The following is an 18,468-nucleotide window of genomic DNA, read 5'->3' on the forward strand; positions in this document are numbered from 1 at the left end:
TCATTCGTATTTAGTCGAACAATTATAAATCAAAGTATCCATGAGGACATTGAAATATGACGCAAGGGAGACCGTGGTCTAAAATATGTTTTAATGCATATCTAAGTGCGTTATCTAGATTTTAAAAGAATACACTTTATTATTATTGTGTCTGGGGTGACCCGAATGTATTTCAAAAGGTAGGGATTGCCTCACATTTTGTGGTAAAATCAAATATAACCATTTAAATAGCAAACGTTTAAAATTTATTTTTGCTTTACCATGTCACTAATATATATGATAACCAGGTACACACAATTGTAGTCCTTTTGATGTATAAAGTAATGTTGTATCTGTATCTGTTATTACGGATTTGCAACACTGTTAAATTGTGTGTGTACGTCTCTTGAACACACCCCGCCTGTTAATACTCTGTCTCCTCCCACATCCTCAGTCCTGTTTTGTTTGGCAACAACGCTAAACCTCTTGTATAACCACTGCTGATATTTACGAGTTTGAAATTGATTCGTCAGCTAAGAAAAACATCACATCTATCTTTTAATCTGAACATTTCTTTCTGACAATACACCGAAACCATCATGATGGTCGGATTCGGCTGTCCGGTAATCCTGTGGCTGGCCTTGGCCGCCGTGCAGGGCTCGGTCCTCGGGCTCGGTGAGGACATGGACCGGTCCCTGATCGGGCCTCCAGGCTCTCCCGTCCGGCTGCATGAGTCCGACGCTGGGCTGAAGAAGGCTCTGCAGTTCGCGGAGGAGCGCTACAACCAAGGCTCCAACGCCATGCACCTCCGCAAAGTCAGCAGGCTCCTCTCGGCCACCAAACAGGTGCACAAACGGGTTATTTGTTACAATATTTACATGTTAAATTAATTACGGCATTGTATCGTCATCATTTGTCATAACAGACTGTTGCAATTGTAATTGGTCGTCTGTATACTGTTTTTTTACATTGTAGTAAGACCGATGAGTAAGACATATGTTCTCCATCTTTTGTAAACAACATCACCTAATAGGGCCATTTAAAACTGCGTCACGCTAGCAAGAGTTAGCTAAACAAAGACCGGAAATACGCTGACTTACCTTCAAAATAATGGCCTAAACTCGTCTGCCTTATGTTCCTTACGTAGAGGTATACAATACAAAATAAAATATGCTTTTAGTTTTATCTTTCACAGACTTCTCATTGAGTTTGTTATTTATTTTAATATTTTCACTGTCTGTAAAGCATACAGAGAAAGGTTACTAGCAGCATTTCCCCCTCATTATTTTCATTATGCCCGGAAGTCATTTGTTTGAAATACACCTGACTTGACACTACAACCAAATTGCCTTATCCATTTGTGCAGTACAAGCTCCCTTTGTCTATCACTGTTCAGTATGGGCCACCATAGTCTCTCCCATAGACTGTATATATGGTCTCTCCATACAGCATGGAAGCATCCAGAAACAACAGTAAAAATCCCTAAAGTCTGGTAAATTACATTCAAATACACACATTGAATAGCCACTAGTAAACTAGGCTTTACCACTATTAGAGTTATATCTTGAATTAATTCTCTTATTGAAGTATTTTTTCCCTGTTTGTACATTACAATTGACCACTGTCTGTTGTGTATTTGTTCCCTTTTCAGCTTGTCAAGGGTATCCGCTACTCCATCACAGTGGAACTGAGTAACACTCAATGCAAGAAATCCACCATGCTCAGGACATGTGACTTCTATCCCGAGATACAGAAACTCAAGGTTGTTTGTGTGTGTGTGTGTGTGTGTGTGTGTGTGTGTGTGTGTGTTTGTGTGTGTGTGTGTGTGTGTGTGTTTGTGTGTGTGTGTGTGTGTGTGTGTGTGTGTGTGTGTGTGAGTGTGACAGAAAGACAGAGTTTTTGTTGATAAATAAGACAAAGTTGGTCATTGTCATGGTTGTATAAGAAGACGTAATGATGTATTTTTTGAAAAAAGGAAAGGTGCATCTAATTGTGTTTTCATATATTTTGCAGAGGGGTATTTTATTTTTAGTATTTAATCAGCAGATATGTCACCAGTCATATGATCTTGTGACTTGAGTTTGACTTCAAGTGAACCCAAGCTTGCTAATGCTTTATGAAACAAAGAAGTGTATGTGTTAGTGCTGTGTATGCAAGCCAGAGGCATGCATACACAGCACTAACACATACACTTCTTTGTTTCCTTTTTACTTTAGAGGGACGATCCATTCCTATTTTTAAAAACAGCCTTTATACAGGTGTCAAACAGATGATCTAAAGGGAGATTAGGCTGCATCGTGCTAAACAGATTATTCTACTTCTTTAATATACACTGTATTTGAAAACCTATCATATTAATTAACCATTCATATCTCTATCTTGTGACGTTTCATGTTTATGTCAGACGGAGGTGTGTTTGTTTGAAGTGTGGGACATTCCCTGGCAGGGCACTTCCACTCTGCTCAAGCAGAAGTGCCAGCCTAAAGGTGAGTTTGACCTTTGACATTGATCAGTCAACACATGCTTTAGTCTAATAAAAGCCGAATAACACAGCTGTGGTTCAACATGAATGACTGTGGTTCCTCTGCACCGGTATCTTGCCTTTATTCTTACCATAAGACATCAGGGTTAACAGCACTTACTATTAGTCTGCTGTCTATATTATCTTTCTAATATCCCATGTGCTTTGCTTCCTCTGTTTTATTAGCAGTATGTTCCAGGGTAACTGTGGCTCTAAAAAGTGGTTAAATAATCTTTTAAATGGTGTTTTAGACCCGCAATAATGTTATAAACTCCTAAAAAATGTCATGAATTGACTTGACCTGATCAAAAGTGTTATAACAAATGCAATGTCCTGGCTGATGTTGTACAAAACATGTTTACCGATAGTGTTATGCCTTTTGACGATATAAGGAATTTAAGAAAATTATTTTCAAAATATTACATCATCCTTCAAAATATGTTAACATCTGCTACCTGAAATGTTACTACAATATAAATCAGAACATTATCTATACAATATTCATTAAGTCATTACATTCATGGGTTTTATTACATAGTTATCAGGTCAAGTGCATATTTTATATACATTTCAAGAAAATGATTACAAAAAATAGAAATAATCTAATGAAGAATACACAATTGACTGATGATTTACAAGCAAACAAAAAAAGGCCCAGTAAAACAATTGAATAGGCATACTCATTTACAATCCATGTATTGTCTGACACATTAATTAAGATGTTCTGCATACTGACTCATAACATGTCCTGATGTCTTTCTCATCAGTTGAAGTTCAACAAGAAGAGACAAACAACATCGTCGATGCATCAACCAGCCAGCCTCTGGAGGTAAACATTTTACAGAGGAATTGGATCTAAATCTGTTATAGTCTGATTTAAAGAACATTTAGTTTCTAAAAACATACTGAAAATGGATTTGTTTAAAGGCCGTTGATAGTATTTTCTGATCAAATTATACAACATTTCTTGAATGCCCTCCTCACAACATTTTACTGTAATATGTCGACTAAATAAACAAAAAGGTTCATCCTGGCTTTATCCGATATTCATATTTCTATTCTGGAAATGTCTTCAAATTAGTACATATTTAATAATAATTCCTTTTATATCTAAAAATAACGCTTCAAAAAACATATAATACAAAATCTAACTGTCTTTACAAAAGTATCACATTGAGGAAGTTTCATAGTGATGTCTAAATGTAATTTTTTTTTTTAATTCATCACTAAAGTGGTCCATTCACTGTCATCAGCGGGATTTGAGATAAGGTAAAAGGTGTGTCGTTGATTCTGTGTGTTTGTTTGTCTGCTCTTTATCTGCTAGGACTCTGTGGAGCTGTTGGGCCAGTTCAAAGAGTTCATGGTCAAATACAACAAGGACTACAGCAGCCAGGAGGGTGAGGGACTGACACTAATGTTAATGTTATTTATTTATTTATTTTTTATCTAATTGTACGGTGTCCTTGGGTGTCATGAAAGGCGCCTAAAAATAAAATGTATTATTATTATTATTAATGTATTATACACCACAAACATTGCAATGTGCATATTCCTTCCTGTTTTCACAACCTGCCGCCTTAGTGTGCTCACAGCCCACTCGTAGAAAGACTACACAGATAATGTACAAAGCAAAACATCATTAGCTTTCTAACTGTAATCACAGATGCTTTAAATGACAGAGAGACGTGAAAACTGTTGACAAGACCAAAATATAATATCAATTATACAATAAATATAACAGGACTTTAGATGTTGATTGCCAACAACTATGCTGTTGCCTTTGTGCATATGACAAACAAAACCTTTGAGTGTTTGAAGCAATAAAAACCCCAGTATGAAAGACTAAACATAAGGCTTAATATCCCACATCCATTCAGCACCTGTGGACCAATGGCTTATAAGCATCTCACAAAAAAATCCCAAATAAGACATTTAAAAATGGCGTGGACTAAGGAGGGGTTTATATCTCAATCTGTGGCACATAATAAAAACAAACTATTAAAGATGAAATAAGGACTAACTGGTTGTTGGAAAATAGACATATGAGGCTGAAGTTATACCTTGGATTTCATCTTAAACATCTTTGTGGATTTCTTGTTTATTGGTATACAAATGTATTTATTATAATGGAGTTAAAAGGACTCCAACACATTTAAAAAATGACTAAAAGAGAGGGTCACAGGATATTTGATGTGTTGCTTTGCATCCAGAATTGTGTGTCCTGTCAAAACCCCAGGGTGTTTACACCTGTCACATAACATGTACCATATAAATAACCAGGCCAGAGTGTTTGACTGCTAAAGGCCAAATCTGTCAATCATACCGATGTTTCATTGTTGGAGGAGACTGACACTTTGTATTGCCAAGAGCTGTTCTGCGTGTGACTAATAAAGTCTTTGAATTTCTTCGAATCCCTTTGATCCTGCAGAGGCAGATTATCGTCTGTTTGTCTTCCACGAGAACCTGAAGACCGCTGAGAAGCTGCAGACTTTAGACCAAGGCTCAGCCGAGTATGGAGTCACCAAGTTCAGCGACCTGACTGGTACGTGTGTGTGTGTGTGTGTGTGTGTGTGTGTGTGTGTGTGTGTGTGTGTGTGTGTGTGTGTGTGTGTGTGTGTGTGTGTGTGTGTGTGTGTGTGTGTGTGTGTGTGTGTGTGTGTGTGTGTGTGTGTGTGTGTGTGTGTGTGTGTGTGTGTGTGTGTGTGTCTACACAGTCCCTTATGGGGACAAATTGGAGGTCCCCATGAGGGGAATCATTAATTTTAGGGTGAAGTCTTGGTTAGGGTTAGGGTTAGGCATGTGTTGGTTATGGTTAAGGTTAGGATACGTCTCCAGGAAATGCATGTAAGTAAATGTAATGTCCCCTGAAGTGATGTATACATGGTGTGTGTGTGTGTGTGTGTGTGTGTGGTGTGTGTATTTCAACACAGTTTCAAGTGAGGAAAGGCCCCTTCTGCTTTTCTTGTGTTGTATCAGCTTCTCCACCAAGATATCCTCTTGAGTAACACTAAAGTGTGTCTGCTCTTCTTCTGTTTTCCTCCAGAGGAAGAGTTCCAGTCTGCATACTTGAACCCGCTGCTGAGTCAATGGAATCTTCACCGACTAATGAAACCGGCTCCTCCTGCCCGAGGTCCCGCCCCTGCCAGCTGGGATTGGCGGGATCACGGGGCTGTCAGTTCTATCAAGAACCAGGTAGGTTTAATTATAGGTGAGTCACCCTAATTAACAGGGGAACATGAATACATTACACCTCCTGCCCACTTCCTGCTGATTGGAGTGTGTGTTTCTGTTTGTTTGTGTCGCAGGGTATGTGTGGATCCTGCTGGGCATTTTCTGTGACTGGCAACATCGAAGGCCAGTGGTTCCTGAAAAATGGAACGCTGCTGTCCCTCTCTGAACAAGGTAACACACACATGTGCACAGACCCAAACAGACACAAACGATACAATCATTTTATATTTAGCTCCTTCTCAAAAAAATATCTTTCCTTATATTACGAGATATAGGTCATGTTTTGATTAGTTTATTTGGTTGTCCTTCTCAGAGCTGGTTGACTGTGATGGGCTGGACCAGGCGTGCAAAGGCGGGCTGCCGTCCAACGCTTACGAAGCTATAGAGAAGCTGGGTAAGAAAGACTTGAGATGAAAGATTTAAGCTTCAAATACCCAATACTTTTACTTTGGAAGTGAAAGCTTTTTATTGATAGCTAGGGGCGGGACGATGTAGGATTTAATTGCAGATCATGATAAAAAACACTAAGAATAATCGGATCCAGGGTTTTGTCTGAACCAGATAACAAGGGCGCTGCACATACCAAAATGCAGTTTTTCCCCGTAAAATGTAAAAGTGATGCCAGAAAACCATATTTCTGTTCGTCCAAAACAATACATTTACTCCAGAAATAGGAAAATCGTGTCAAACAGACCGTCAGACGGCATAGACAGCTTTGTTTTTATGGGCCTCCAACATCCTGTTGTTGTTTACGTCTGCGTCGCCATCTTGTAGACGAGCGTCATGTTCTCGCGATAATTGATACATCTATAATTTATATGTGTGTATATATATATATATATATATATACAAGATCAGCGCCACAATATTGCCGTCATACTGTATTTTTCTAGAAAAAACCCTGATATCTTTATATATTTCCATTAAAAGTGAAGCTATAAACTATCATTGTAGTGAAGGTGAAAAAAAGAAAATATATATTTAAGATTGTTTGTATTACACTGAAATGGATCTTCATTTTACGTTGTTTAATGTCATTTTTAGAAGACACTCATTTGAATAAATAATAATATTGTGAATCACAACTCTCATTGTCAGAATAATCATGACATTAAAAGTTTTCATCATCCCACGGCTAATCTAAACACCCCGCGGAAGTGTTCTTGTGATTAATGCTAATACTGTGTGCAAGCTTTTCACTTTGTTCCCCTGCATGTGTTATTTAGGTGGCCTGGAGACAGAGACAGACTACTCCTACACCGGCAAGAAGCAGAGCTGTGACTTCACCAGCATGAAGGTGGCCGCCTACATCAACAGCTCGGTGGAGCTGTCCAAGGACGAGAAGGGTGAGTGGGCTGAGCCTGTAGAGAGGGAATAACGACATACAGTCTGTGGCTTCAGAAAATCATCATTTTATATTTGAATATCCTAAAAACAATTCATCTGAAAACGGCAAAACAATTATGTCGAGGGTTCTGGAGGAAAACTTCCAACCTATAATAAATACAATTTAGTTGGCTAAAATAGTTCTATTTAAAGCTCAGTCAAGAAGTAATCTGAACCTCGGTTTCAGAACATTTTCATTTTGTATCTTAGGTCAAAGCATTGATGAAGGTCAAATGAAAATATGACTCAAATAAGTGGAAGTGGAAATGAGTAGGTGTTGATTTTGCAGGTTAATTTAATGTTACTTGATCATTTTGCTGTGTAAAAATAGGTAACAAAGAGCTATTCAATGGACTACGTGTTTATTATATTTTGACAGACATTGCAGCTTGGCTGGCTGAGAATGGACCCGTCTCTGTTGCACTGAATGCCTTCGCCATGCAGGTAAGCAGTTCTGTCCACCACTACCATCACCTCTATCTACATGATACATCAAAAGATAACATAATGTCAAATTGCACCTTATGGGATCATCGACATGCAACCACATTTAATTCATTTTGTCTTTTACATTCCCGCAGTTCTACAGGAAGGGTGTGTCTCACCCTATGAAGATCTTCTGCAACTCCTGGATGATCGACCACGCTGTGCTGATGGTGGGATACGGAGAACGTAAGAGTTTTTGTTCAGTTTTTTTACTCATATACCCACTTACTAATAATAAAGTAATAAAGTGTAATAAAGTTTCTGTGCTTTCAGGTAAAAATATCCCATTCTGGGCCATCAAAAACAGCTGGGGAGAGGATTATGGAGAGCAGGTAAGACAACCTCACCTTCTTACAGTCTTTGTTTGTTGATTCGAGTGAGTAAAATATGTATTTATTATTTTTGGAAATATAGCAGTTGGAAAACCAAATTCAGATTTTTTTATTTAATGATCGGCAGAATTTCTTGATTTGGGATGCTGTACAGAACTAATGAGTTTTTTTACATGTGTATTTGTTTCTCTCTCTCTTTTCTCATACAGGGTTACTACTACCTCTACAGGGGGTCCAATGCGTGTGGGATCAACCAGATGTGCTCATCTGCTGTCGTCAACTAAACCACCAACACCCAATATACACACACTCACACACAATTGATCAAAAACACATGATGATTACACACACACACACACACACACACACACACACACACACACACACACACACACACACACACACACACACACACACACACACACACACATCACTTCAGGGGACATTACATTTACTTACATGTATTTCCTGGAGACTTATCCTAACCTTAACCATAACCAACACATGCCTAACCCTTACCCTTACCCTAAACCTAACCAAGTCTTCACCCTAAAATGAATGATTCCCCTCATGGGGACCTCCATTTTGTCCCCATAAGGGAAGCCAGTCCCCACACGTGACTGTGTAAACAGATGTAGGTCCCAACAAGTATGGTAACGCTAGACCACACACACGTAAAGTCCTACTGATGTTACTTTTCCGTTAAACCAAACTCACATCTTCATACCTCATACCTCACACCTCGTGTCAGTTTACTAAAAGTATACCAGCTCTAATAAAGCTAGTTTTTCTTAGGACTTTGATCCTTATTTTAAAGTAAAGTATTTGTGCAGATTTTATTCCGTTTGGTCATAGTGGTTGCTGTGTTGTATGCAGTTTTGGTTTTTAACTCATTTTTCCTCACAGTAACTGATTTCTAGTTTGATGAAGAGCGTGCAATATTGTAGTTAGTGTTCTGTCTTGTGGGTTTTCTTTGATGTTTTTAACAGTGTTCATGCTAATGCTATTTAGCACTGGAGTTTTGAAAGATGGGAGTTTTACCATATATTGGTCTGCACATATGCTCCGATCGTAACTGCAATGAAATTGTAAAAACTGCTGTTAGACAGTCACACTTGAATGAAGGTTGAATAAAAAAGTGTGGAATCCAATTCTTTGTGTACAGTTTTGTTTTCCTATATGCACTTGAACCACACATTTCATTTGAATCAATTGATAACGCAAACGAATACAACATCACATTTTACTATGATTGAATTAAACTGTATAATCAACCTTATTCATAAACTGCAAAGATCACATTTTTGTAGAGAAAACTGTATAAACATGCACTAAGATTGTGTTGAATACGTGTGTTTGTGGATTTCTTCTGTATTTAACAAGGATTTGGCCAATGTAAGTACAAAATAGATAACATTTGAAATTCACAAAGTAACATTTTTACCTTGGGAATTGTGTGAGAACAGTTCGTAATATCTACATGTATATTTTTATATTTTATATTTCAACATGTATATTTTATATTTTATTTTAATATAAAATTTATTATTTTTATTTATTTATTTATTTCTATTCTTGTTTATTTTTGTTTTATTGTAAAATGCCTTGTTTTTCATGCTGCTGCAACAAAAACAATTTCCCAAATTGGGATCAATAAAGTACCATCTTGTCTCTTATCATGAATGCTATTGATCTTGAATGTTCCACAAACTGAGAACAAAAAAACTCTATTTCCCACAATGCAATAGCACTGCAACGGAAGAAATAGACCCCCCATCTTTTTTGAACAATTATCTGATCTTATTAGTTACTATTAGTCAGAAAGGTAATAACAAATGAATGCATTTTTGTATTGATTGGCTTTTATCTGAAAGTCCAAGTGTAATTATAATTGCATACCTTTATTTTGAAAGGGGAGAGCTTGACACCGGAAGTGTAACATTCAGTGAAGCAAGAAAACAGAAACGCATGTGGCTCGGCTTTAAGTTACAGATACATTCATCTCTACGTGATTCAAAAGTGATTCTCAGCTGCTGTCGAGCTGCCTTTAAACACTGCCTTCCTTACAGAGACACAATTACTCTTTTCTTTCAAGGTATTTATGTAACCTGGTATCGCTGTTGAACCTGAGCTATGTTTTGAGATAGCTAATGTTAGCTTACTCTCATAAGGCACTAGTTCTGTTATTAGTAAAGTAGGAAAACAGCTTTTTTCTTACGTTACGCTTAGCAGCTAGCACAAAAACTTAAGGGAATATGAAGTGTTGTTATTCGTCCATCATTGAAATCGCAGCGGTTAACATCTGCCAAGCTAACCGGTGTCTAGTTTGTGTGAGCTTAGCTTGTTTTCATGTTACCTGGTCAGTTTTCATTTTTTATATTGCTGTTAGTCAAACCTCCTGTTATAGTTTGTCTACTTAACCTGCGGTGGAAGAAGTTCTCAGACGATTTACTTAGAAGTAGCAATATTTCAGTGTAGGCCTACTGCTTTTTACAATTGTACTTAAGTAAAAGTAAAAAAGTACTACCATCAAAATATACTTTCAGTACCAAATGTAAAAGTACTCATTATGCAGAATGGCCCATTTAAGCACCATATTACACATGTTTGAATTATAATTATTTCTATTATATTTCTAAATGATATAACTTCCAATGATGCACTTAGTGAAAAGTGGTAAACGTTGGGTTTATTTGAATTACTTTATATACTACTGGGTTGCTTAACTTATAAGAATATATCATAATGATGAATTAATGCTACCCATTACTTTAAACTCTCTTTTCTCAGCTGGTGGAGGAACTGAAGCTCACCTTTGATAATGTCACAGGCCACCAAACGCAAGCATGTTGTGAAGGAAGTTCTTGGAGACTTTGTCACTCCCACAGAGAACCAGCAGATAGTGAAGGTGAACTGTGTGAAGACTGCTTTGTATTTAACGCACTGACTGTAAATAACCACCCTCATCGATACAAGACCCTGTCCTCACTCTGTCTCCCTCCTTTGCCACGGGTAGGTTACTGGTAGCCGTGGTAACAACCTCCATGAAGCTGTCACGGCTCAGGGCGTGACGTTCCTGGTGAGCATGCCCCCCAAGTTCCGCAAGAACCTCTGGATCAAGAGAGGTAAGTCCGGGGTTCACAAACACTTGAGCGAAAGACACAGAAGAGAATGTCTCACAGGCACCCTTACTTACGATACTACAGCAAGGGTGCCATAACATCTACACCAATAAACGGCTAATAACGAACTCAACACACATTGAATTGAATATGTATGTGACGTGTGTTTCATGATTAAAGTTACAGCAATAACCAAATGAGTTGAATGTAATGTTGGGTTCCGAACAAAATGAGCTTGCACTATGAACACTGAAAAATTAGGACATAAACGCAATAAGGCAATACTCTAGTATTATACCCTATCTTTTCTATATATTTTACTGTCAACTGTTGACCCAATAAAAACGGTTTCTTAGCTATATTAAACTAAGGTAAGTGATGGATGTTTAGATTGAAAATGTAGATCATTAAAAACTGCTCGATATTGCTAATAGCAATTCATAGATCTATTTCAAAATCCTGCAATATCATAGGGATTTGTAAAGTTGTTATCCTGTATGTAGCTAATCAATGGGTATACAGGGTTTTGTCTAAACCGGGCTAACACTTAAACTGTGATTTCTGAATTATATCGTTTCTTTTAATGTCTTTTTTTCTGTAGAGGTAGTAAAGAAACCGTAACTTGGGATTTGTGTTGTTTGAGGTGCAAAATATACAGCTTTAAGACATGGGGCCTTCATTTCGCCCGGATGTGACGATAGCGTTGCTCTCATCTATACTTTATTTTTCTAGAGAACCCCCTGTGGTATATATTTTCATATACTATCAGAGTTTTAGAAAATGTATAATGCTTACATATGCTAACACAATATCTTTACCTGTGTTGTCTGTGGCTTTTAAAAAAAATGCTGTTTTGTATTTAGGGCTTTTACAAAAAAATAGATATTGATATAAAATCCAAACTAAATGTGCAATACGTGGGTAGGAATTAGTATACGGGCTCAAAGAAAAATCTCTCATTCTATTTTTAATGAGATTTATTTTTTGGTTCATATTTCATATATGTTTCTAATCTCCAAGGTGACTATGTGATAGTGGATCCCATTGAGGAAGGAGAGAAGGTGAAGGCAGAGATCAGCTTCATTCTCTACAAAGATCACATTCAGAACCTGCAGAAACAGCAGCTCTGGTAAGTGGGAACACACACACACACACACACACACACACACACACACACACATACACACAACCAATCAGTTTGTCAAGAGTAACTGAGTTGTTTTGTGTTTCCTTTACTTCCTTCAGGCCGGAGGGATTCACAGAGGAGCCACTGGAGCCGGAAAAGCCAAAAAAAGGGCAGGAAAAGAGAGAGGACACGGAGGATAAAGACGAAGAAGACTTTAGTGACTCTGAGGATGACGAGAGCGACCTTTTTGTAAACACCAACCGCAATAACTACCAGTACATTGAGAGCGAGGAGGAGGACAGTGATGAGGAAGAAGAAGATGGCAAAGAGAAAAGGACAGAAAATGGTTCGTAGTGGCAGAGATGAGGAGGACACGGACAATCAGGAGAGCCAACGAGAGCTGTAAAAGAAATCATGAGTCAGCTGATATCGCTGACTAAGTGATGATAATCTGAAACATCGATCCTCATGCAACTGCTCGCTCTAGGTAGCCTGTTGTTGACGCTTCATTGAACGGACTTGTATTTAAAGGACCAGTGTTAAGAATGTAGAGCAGAAAATAATTATAATATTCATAACTGTTTTCCAGAGTGTATAATCACCTAAAACTAAGAATTGTGTTTTCGAACTTTCCTTTTGCGTGTTGAAGTCTTAACTTGGTTCAAGAATCCACATGGCTGAAGAAGCGGTAGATTGTGCTGGGTTTGTGAAGTGTTTAAGAACCCAACATTTAATACATGGGGGAATCAAATCCACACACTGATCTTTTGATGGAACGAAATAAGTTTTGCTGGTTATATGCTTTAAGAAAAATTGGAAATATGCAATATCAAACTTGACCTGAAATTGAAAAAGAATGCTGTATTACTTCATGATCACTTTCTACCGTACTTTCAGTGTCTTACTGAAAATGACCTCGAGTGCAGCCTTTACTTGATCACCAATATAACAGGTCATAACGTTCCTATGCAGGATAATGTATATGTAAACTGTTCATCGATTCATACCGCATAGGACAAAATTAGACTGTGAGACACTCACAACAATTAAATACTCAAAACTAATGACGGAACACTTGCATAGTTATTCTGTGGGGTGTGAGGTGTAACACCCTTACAGTTTTGCCTCAGGAGGCCATTGTTTGGACTTTTGCCGCTCTTTGTATTAATTTTAGTTGACCTCAAGCTGTTGTACTTAATAAGCTGCCATTGTGATCGCTTTGTGCATCATCTGACATTCCTTACCCGTTCTCTGATTTTGGTTTGTGTAATATTGAAAGTTTTGAAATAGATCTTCTCCTTGTAAAGAATGTTATTTATTTCAGATTACTATCTCTTCTTGAAACATTTCCCCTGAAGCATGACAATTCACGTCCAAAATTACCATATGTATACATGTGTCAATTCCACTCAAATGAGCTCACAATACATGGAAGTAAAAAAAAAAAGGATGATTGAAATGTCAGTGAAACCAGTCTTACAGGACGTTCTTTCTGATGCAGACAGGTGCTGAGTGCTTAACTTAAACTTACATTTAGCATTGTAAGGACACTCATTCTGCTGTGAAATAACATGATGTGGATGAAGAACTTCGACCCTAAATAATTCTTTAATATTTGAAGTCCCTGTTATTCAGTCTGCTACTTGATAGTCCCACATTTTAACCCAATTACAATACCAAAGTCAATTTATATAAATTCATACCACTGGAAATATCTCGACAATATATATATATTGATTTTAAACATGTTTTCATTAAAAAAAGATACAATTATTACATGTTGATGGTCAAAGATCAAGCTCACTGTAAACTGCACAACAAGTTGGCCATAACTCAAGAATGCAAAGGCATATTTCATAGAAATGTCTAAAAGGATGAAATGATAAAGTAGTGACATTTTATATCCAATAGGTTAACCTCACTGTGACGTTATAATATTTAGCAAAAACACTTTTCTAGCCAAGAAGGAGAGATTGACACCATATCTCACAACTGGATGGAAACTGAATTTGTGTCAATAATCTTGGGTGATGAGGGTGTGTGGAGCAACCATCTTTAGACATTCATATTTTGAAGCATTGTTAACTGTCATGCTTTGGCTTTGGTCACAGGATAATGACTCATCCTTTCTTTAAAGGACATATTAAATAGTTTAAAAACAAACAAATCAAACATTGGCAGGTTGACCAAATGTAGTTGTTGGTTGAGAAGTCGGGGTGGAGGGATAAAGTAAACGCCTTTTTCAGTTCCACAGGTCCTCTAACCACGGATATGTTTCTGACTAGCTGGAGTGTTAGTACATTCAGTTCAGATGACGCATTCTGCAGATCTGGCTAAACCACTTCTAACTCAAATGATCCCAGCAGTGGTTTAACATAGTTACATTGAGCATACTTTTTGTACATACTTCAGATAAAATAAAGATGATACATAGCAAAACAAAGGAGGGATCATTACAGTTAAATAGTGAAACTAAAACAATGTATGACAAGACATATATATAAACAATTACAATAACTTTACTTTACAAGAACAGATGGAGACAAAAATTGCAAGGGCCATATGTTAGATAAATAGAGGTCATATGATATTTTACTAGCCCTTAAAAACAAGACTTCTGTATTTTGAGGAAATAATAACATATTGTTCTGCTTACCAGAAATATGAATTCACAGGACACAAAAACGTTATTGCTCACTTGAAAGTTTTGCTACTTCAACCTCACATTGTCTTATATGACCTCTACCTTACGGTGGGCTAATGGCAGAAGTTAGCCATCAGTGCATTCTGCCAGAAAGGGTCTAATTTAACCCAAACCATGATATTTAATGGTGTTGATTATTTATATTCGACCAAATCGTTTAGTTGCCTAAACCCTTTTGACAAAAAGGCTAACTTCTGTGCATACTTTGGCTAATGTTAGCAAGCTTTGGCTAAACTTAAAAAAAGACGTAATGTGAATGGTAATGCTTTACATTCTCTAGTTAAAATCAATTATTTGTATATAATAAGAATATTAATAATTGGTACTTCATATTATATTTCTTATGTGAAATGAATGTTCAAACAATAATTATGTATTTTTGGTCAGTCTGTTATGTTGATGGATCCCAGGACTTTCACAGTGTTTAAGATAATTAAATATAACCCCAGAACATGGATGCCTGCAGACAATAAATACAGCGTAATACAGTGTCACCTCTTTATGACTGACAGCTGAACTTCAGTGAATCTTTAAAATAACTTGGGGTTTGCTTACAGTGTTGTGTTTATTCTCGTCCCTCCTATCAGGGGCACACCCCAACACTGTGCCTCTGTTTTTTTCATGTTGGCCCACAGTTTTAATACTTGGTTGGGGAGACGTCTGTGCACCAACAGGATTCCATGATACGAACACAGTTGGTCTTCATCGTTTCCGGTGAAATCAAAAGTAAGGAAGGCAGGGTGGTGGACCGGACCAGCATTTAGCCTAGCCATACACATTCCCACATAAACGTCATCAATGGGGAACAGGTGGACCCTTTTAGACACATTGTGTAGGCGTTTGGCCAATAGGCCTGAGTACACCACCCCTCCACCACCTGCGTATAAAGGATACTGGCCCTTGTAGAAGCTTTCTGGGACATAGTACTTAGACTTGTTGACTCGGTTGGGTAAAGCTCTAATTATGACATTGCCAACCATAAAGCCTTTCATTGACTTGTGTGCTTGTGGCTTCTTTAGCTCACCTTTTAGGTAGCTCAACATATTTGGGATGTTGACAAATACATCGTCGTCCCCTTTAAACACAAAGCTAGTCTGGCCGCACAAGCTTGAGAACCAGCTCCAGAACAACACATCTTTCAAGGTGAGGTTGAAAAATGTGTCACTAAAGTCCCACTGCAGAATGTCTCCATGAAGTTTACTCTCCATCTGCAGTATCTCAGATAGATCCACACCCAACTCCTCAGTATTTTCCTTGCCCAGCAAAAAGACCCTGCGGCGTACCCTCCACCATTGTTGTTTCTCTTCCGTCCAGCTGCCCATCCTCCCTGGCCCCATGTCTGTCTAATGACATGTCGGTTCTTAAAATTCAGTTCTGTTGACTTAATGGCCAGAAGAAGAAGAGGGGGCTCCTTCTCCTCATGTGCCCCGGCTCCACATACTCCATCTGGCTGGAGGAGCAAAGGGTAGTCTCTCCTTTGCATTTGGCTCACAAAATCTTGTATCTGCTGTGGTAGCTTGTTTGTGTTTGAGTCAGTAACTTCAGAGTAAACATTCTTCAGTATGGCCTCATTAAAGTTACCATTTTCAAATCGCCTCGTGAGTTTTTTGGGGTGGAGGATGGGGTTGAATCGACGTTCGTTGGTCAGCTGGAGGCGGTTCCATATGGCTTGACCATGCAGGCTGGTAACCCAGAACGTTTTGGGCAGTGGGGCGAGGCCTTCATTCTTAAGATTTCCCAGGGGAACAAAGTGAGGATTTGGGATACCTGACTCCATGGCCTTGCACAACATGACCATGATGAGGAATAGCAGCAGTGCCAGGGAGATGAATGGTGTGCACACACAGATCAACACTCTGCGCCAGCGACAGAAGCACCTTGCCATTTAACTGCAAAGATATGAAAAGAATGTTCGAGTGGATAAATAATACATTTGTGTAAAAAATACATGTTTTTGAGTATCAAAATACATTGAAAGGACTTGTGGGCTTGTGCACAAACATTTGGGTATCTGGAGACAGACTGTGAGTTAAGACAACTAAGTTCGTTTTTTGTTGTCATGTCTGTTGTGATGAAACATGGCGTTTAATAAGACATTAAGATATGGCTCCCCTTCCCATGTCACTAAAATATTTGCCTCCTATCTGAGAATTTCCACACACTGAGGAATTTATTTTTGCTTTTGACTTTGCTTTAGGATACAAGTTGCCAAAATCAATCCGCTTAGGTCAGAGGGTGAATACAGGTATACTTGGTCATAGTATAAACAATTCGGTTTTTTTCAACATTAAAACATGTAAACATGTTCAAGTAGAAACCCTAAGTACAAGTATGGACCTTATAAAAAGAACACTAAGTCCTAAGTTAATGAAACATTGAAGCCCAGAGTTGTACATGGACAGAAAAAAACCCATGAGGGAGATAAAGGCTACTGAAAGTTGAAAAAACCATCTCCAAAATGCCATGCGAAATGTCTAAAGTCAAAGATGAATCTTGATTGGTCCAAATTTGACCCGAGTCACCCAAAACAATTCTGCTGGGTCTTCCCAGACCCGAACACCAAATTATACACTTTTTTTTTTAGAGACCTTCAGACTAGGCTAAAATGGTCAAAATCAGTTTTGTAGTGTTTATATAGCTGTTGCGGAGGATATCATGAAGCCTTGTTTGCGATAAAAAACTAGAGCGTAGTTATTATATCATTTTAACTTGAAACGGGTCATGGGAGATCCGAACACAACATAAGGGTTAATATAAATGAGTCAGCTGTTTTATTTGCTTGCCTGCCTTAGGTGAAGACTCCAACATTCACTGAGTACTTGTCTTTTTTAGAAAATCAAAGCAGGTAGTCCATGTTAGAAATCCGATGGGCCCTTTATTTTTAAGAAATAAAATCAAGATTGACTTCTTCTCTCACAAGATGGAAGTTTCTCTAATGTTGAGTCAACATTATTTCTCTTTTCTGGTTTCTGTCATCAGTCAGGTCATCTGTCCAGCCCATACATTAGACTGCTGTACCTCACAAAAGGAACGTAATTCTGCAAATGCCTACTACCAAGAAGACACCAACAGGTAAGGTGTGCGCATGAGGCAGGGATACATGCAGGGAGAGCGCACCGGGCAACGGGGCATCTCACTGGGCACAGCGACCGTCCCAGATCAATAATAGTCCGCTTCCAAAACTACAACGTGAGGCAAAGGGTGCTACAAGCCGCCTGGGCAAAGAAGGACATTAGGGTGAAAGATTGCAGGATTTTCTTTGATGAGGACTTCACCACCCAAGTGTTCAAGGAGCGCGCAAAAATACAGACAAGTAAGGAAGCAGCTCCAGGAAATAAACATCAAATCCCGCATTCTGTTCCCTGCTAAACTGAAATTATTCGAGAAAAACGGAAAAGTCAGGGTGTTTAACAACCCACAAGATGCGGCACAGGGTCTACTGGAGTATGGTGTCAACATGGAGAGTCCAGCAGGAGAACCGGACTTGGAGTCTACTCTTCAGGCTTCAGGATGGCAGACACACCGCTCCAGGAACCGGAGAACCCCAGGATGTGAGCTGATGTCGGACGTAAAGACATTAA

At 38.3% G+C, this 18,468-nt stretch overlaps 3 protein-coding genes across 3 annotated transcripts; 2 read left to right on the forward strand and 1 right to left on the reverse strand.

Annotated features, from left to right (window-relative positions):
- Positions 1–415: 415 nt before the first annotated feature.
- ctsf (cathepsin F) lies at positions 416–9,086 on the forward strand. Its single transcript, XM_034198941.1, has 14 exons — positions 416–824; positions 1,631–1,741; positions 2,384–2,465; positions 3,268–3,329; positions 3,825–3,897; positions 4,929–5,042; positions 5,544–5,692; positions 5,806–5,902; positions 6,045–6,125; positions 6,958–7,077; positions 7,497–7,561; positions 7,699–7,789; positions 7,877–7,935; positions 8,145–9,086. Exons 1-14 carry the CDS (start codon positions 579–581, stop codon positions 8,217–8,219), a joined length of 1,425 nt encoding a protein of 474 aa, XP_034054832.1. The 5' UTR covers positions 416–578; the 3' UTR covers positions 8,220–9,086.
- A 766-nt stretch (positions 9,087–9,852) lies between these two features.
- Positions 9,853–13,508, forward strand: eif1ad (eukaryotic translation initiation factor 1A domain containing). The gene is made up of 5 exons (XM_034198929.1): positions 9,853–10,030; positions 10,726–10,843; positions 10,952–11,060; positions 12,078–12,186; positions 12,303–13,508. The coding sequence occupies exons 2-5, from the start codon at positions 10,757–10,759 to the stop codon at positions 12,535–12,537; spliced, it is 540 nt and encodes a 179-aa protein (XP_034054820.1). The 5' UTR covers positions 9,853–10,030; positions 10,726–10,756; the 3' UTR covers positions 12,538–13,508.
- Positions 13,509–15,438: 1,930 nt separating this feature from the next.
- Positions 15,439–16,772, reverse strand: LOC117534699 (N-acetyllactosaminide beta-1,3-N-acetylglucosaminyltransferase 2). The gene is given in 2 exon segments (XM_034198932.1): positions 15,439–16,166; positions 16,169–16,772. Coding segments are annotated over 2 exon segments (1,332 nt in total).
- Positions 16,773–18,468: the final 1,696 nt, after the last annotated feature.

This window comes from Gymnodraco acuticeps, unplaced genomic scaffold (assembly GCF_902827175.1).
Source record: "Gymnodraco acuticeps unplaced genomic scaffold, fGymAcu1.1, whole genome shotgun sequence".
Lineage (NCBI taxonomy): Eukaryota > Metazoa > Chordata > Actinopteri > Perciformes > Bathydraconidae > Gymnodraco > Gymnodraco acuticeps.

Coding starts and splice junctions, on each gene's coding strand:
- eif1ad (XM_034198929.1), top strand. CDS start 10,757: ATGTCACAGGCCACCAAACGCAAGCATGTTGTGAAGGAAGTTCTTGGA. Junction 10,844..10,951: donor AGAACCAGCAGATAGTGAAG/GTGAACTGTGTG, acceptor TGCCACGGGTAG/GTTACTGGTAGCCGTGGTAA. Junction 12,187..12,302: donor CTGCAGAAACAGCAGCTCTG/GTAAGTGGGAAC, acceptor TACTTCCTTCAG/GCCGGAGGGATTCACAGAGG.
- ctsf (XM_034198941.1), top strand. CDS start 579: ATGATGGTCGGATTCGGCTGTCCGGTAATCCTGTGGCTGGCCTTGGCC. Junction 7,078..7,496: donor GCTGTCCAAGGACGAGAAGG/GTGAGTGGGCTG, acceptor ATATTTTGACAG/ACATTGCAGCTTGGCTGGCT. Junction 7,936..8,144: donor GAGAGGATTATGGAGAGCAG/GTAAGACAACCT, acceptor TTTCTCATACAG/GGTTACTACTACCTCTACAG.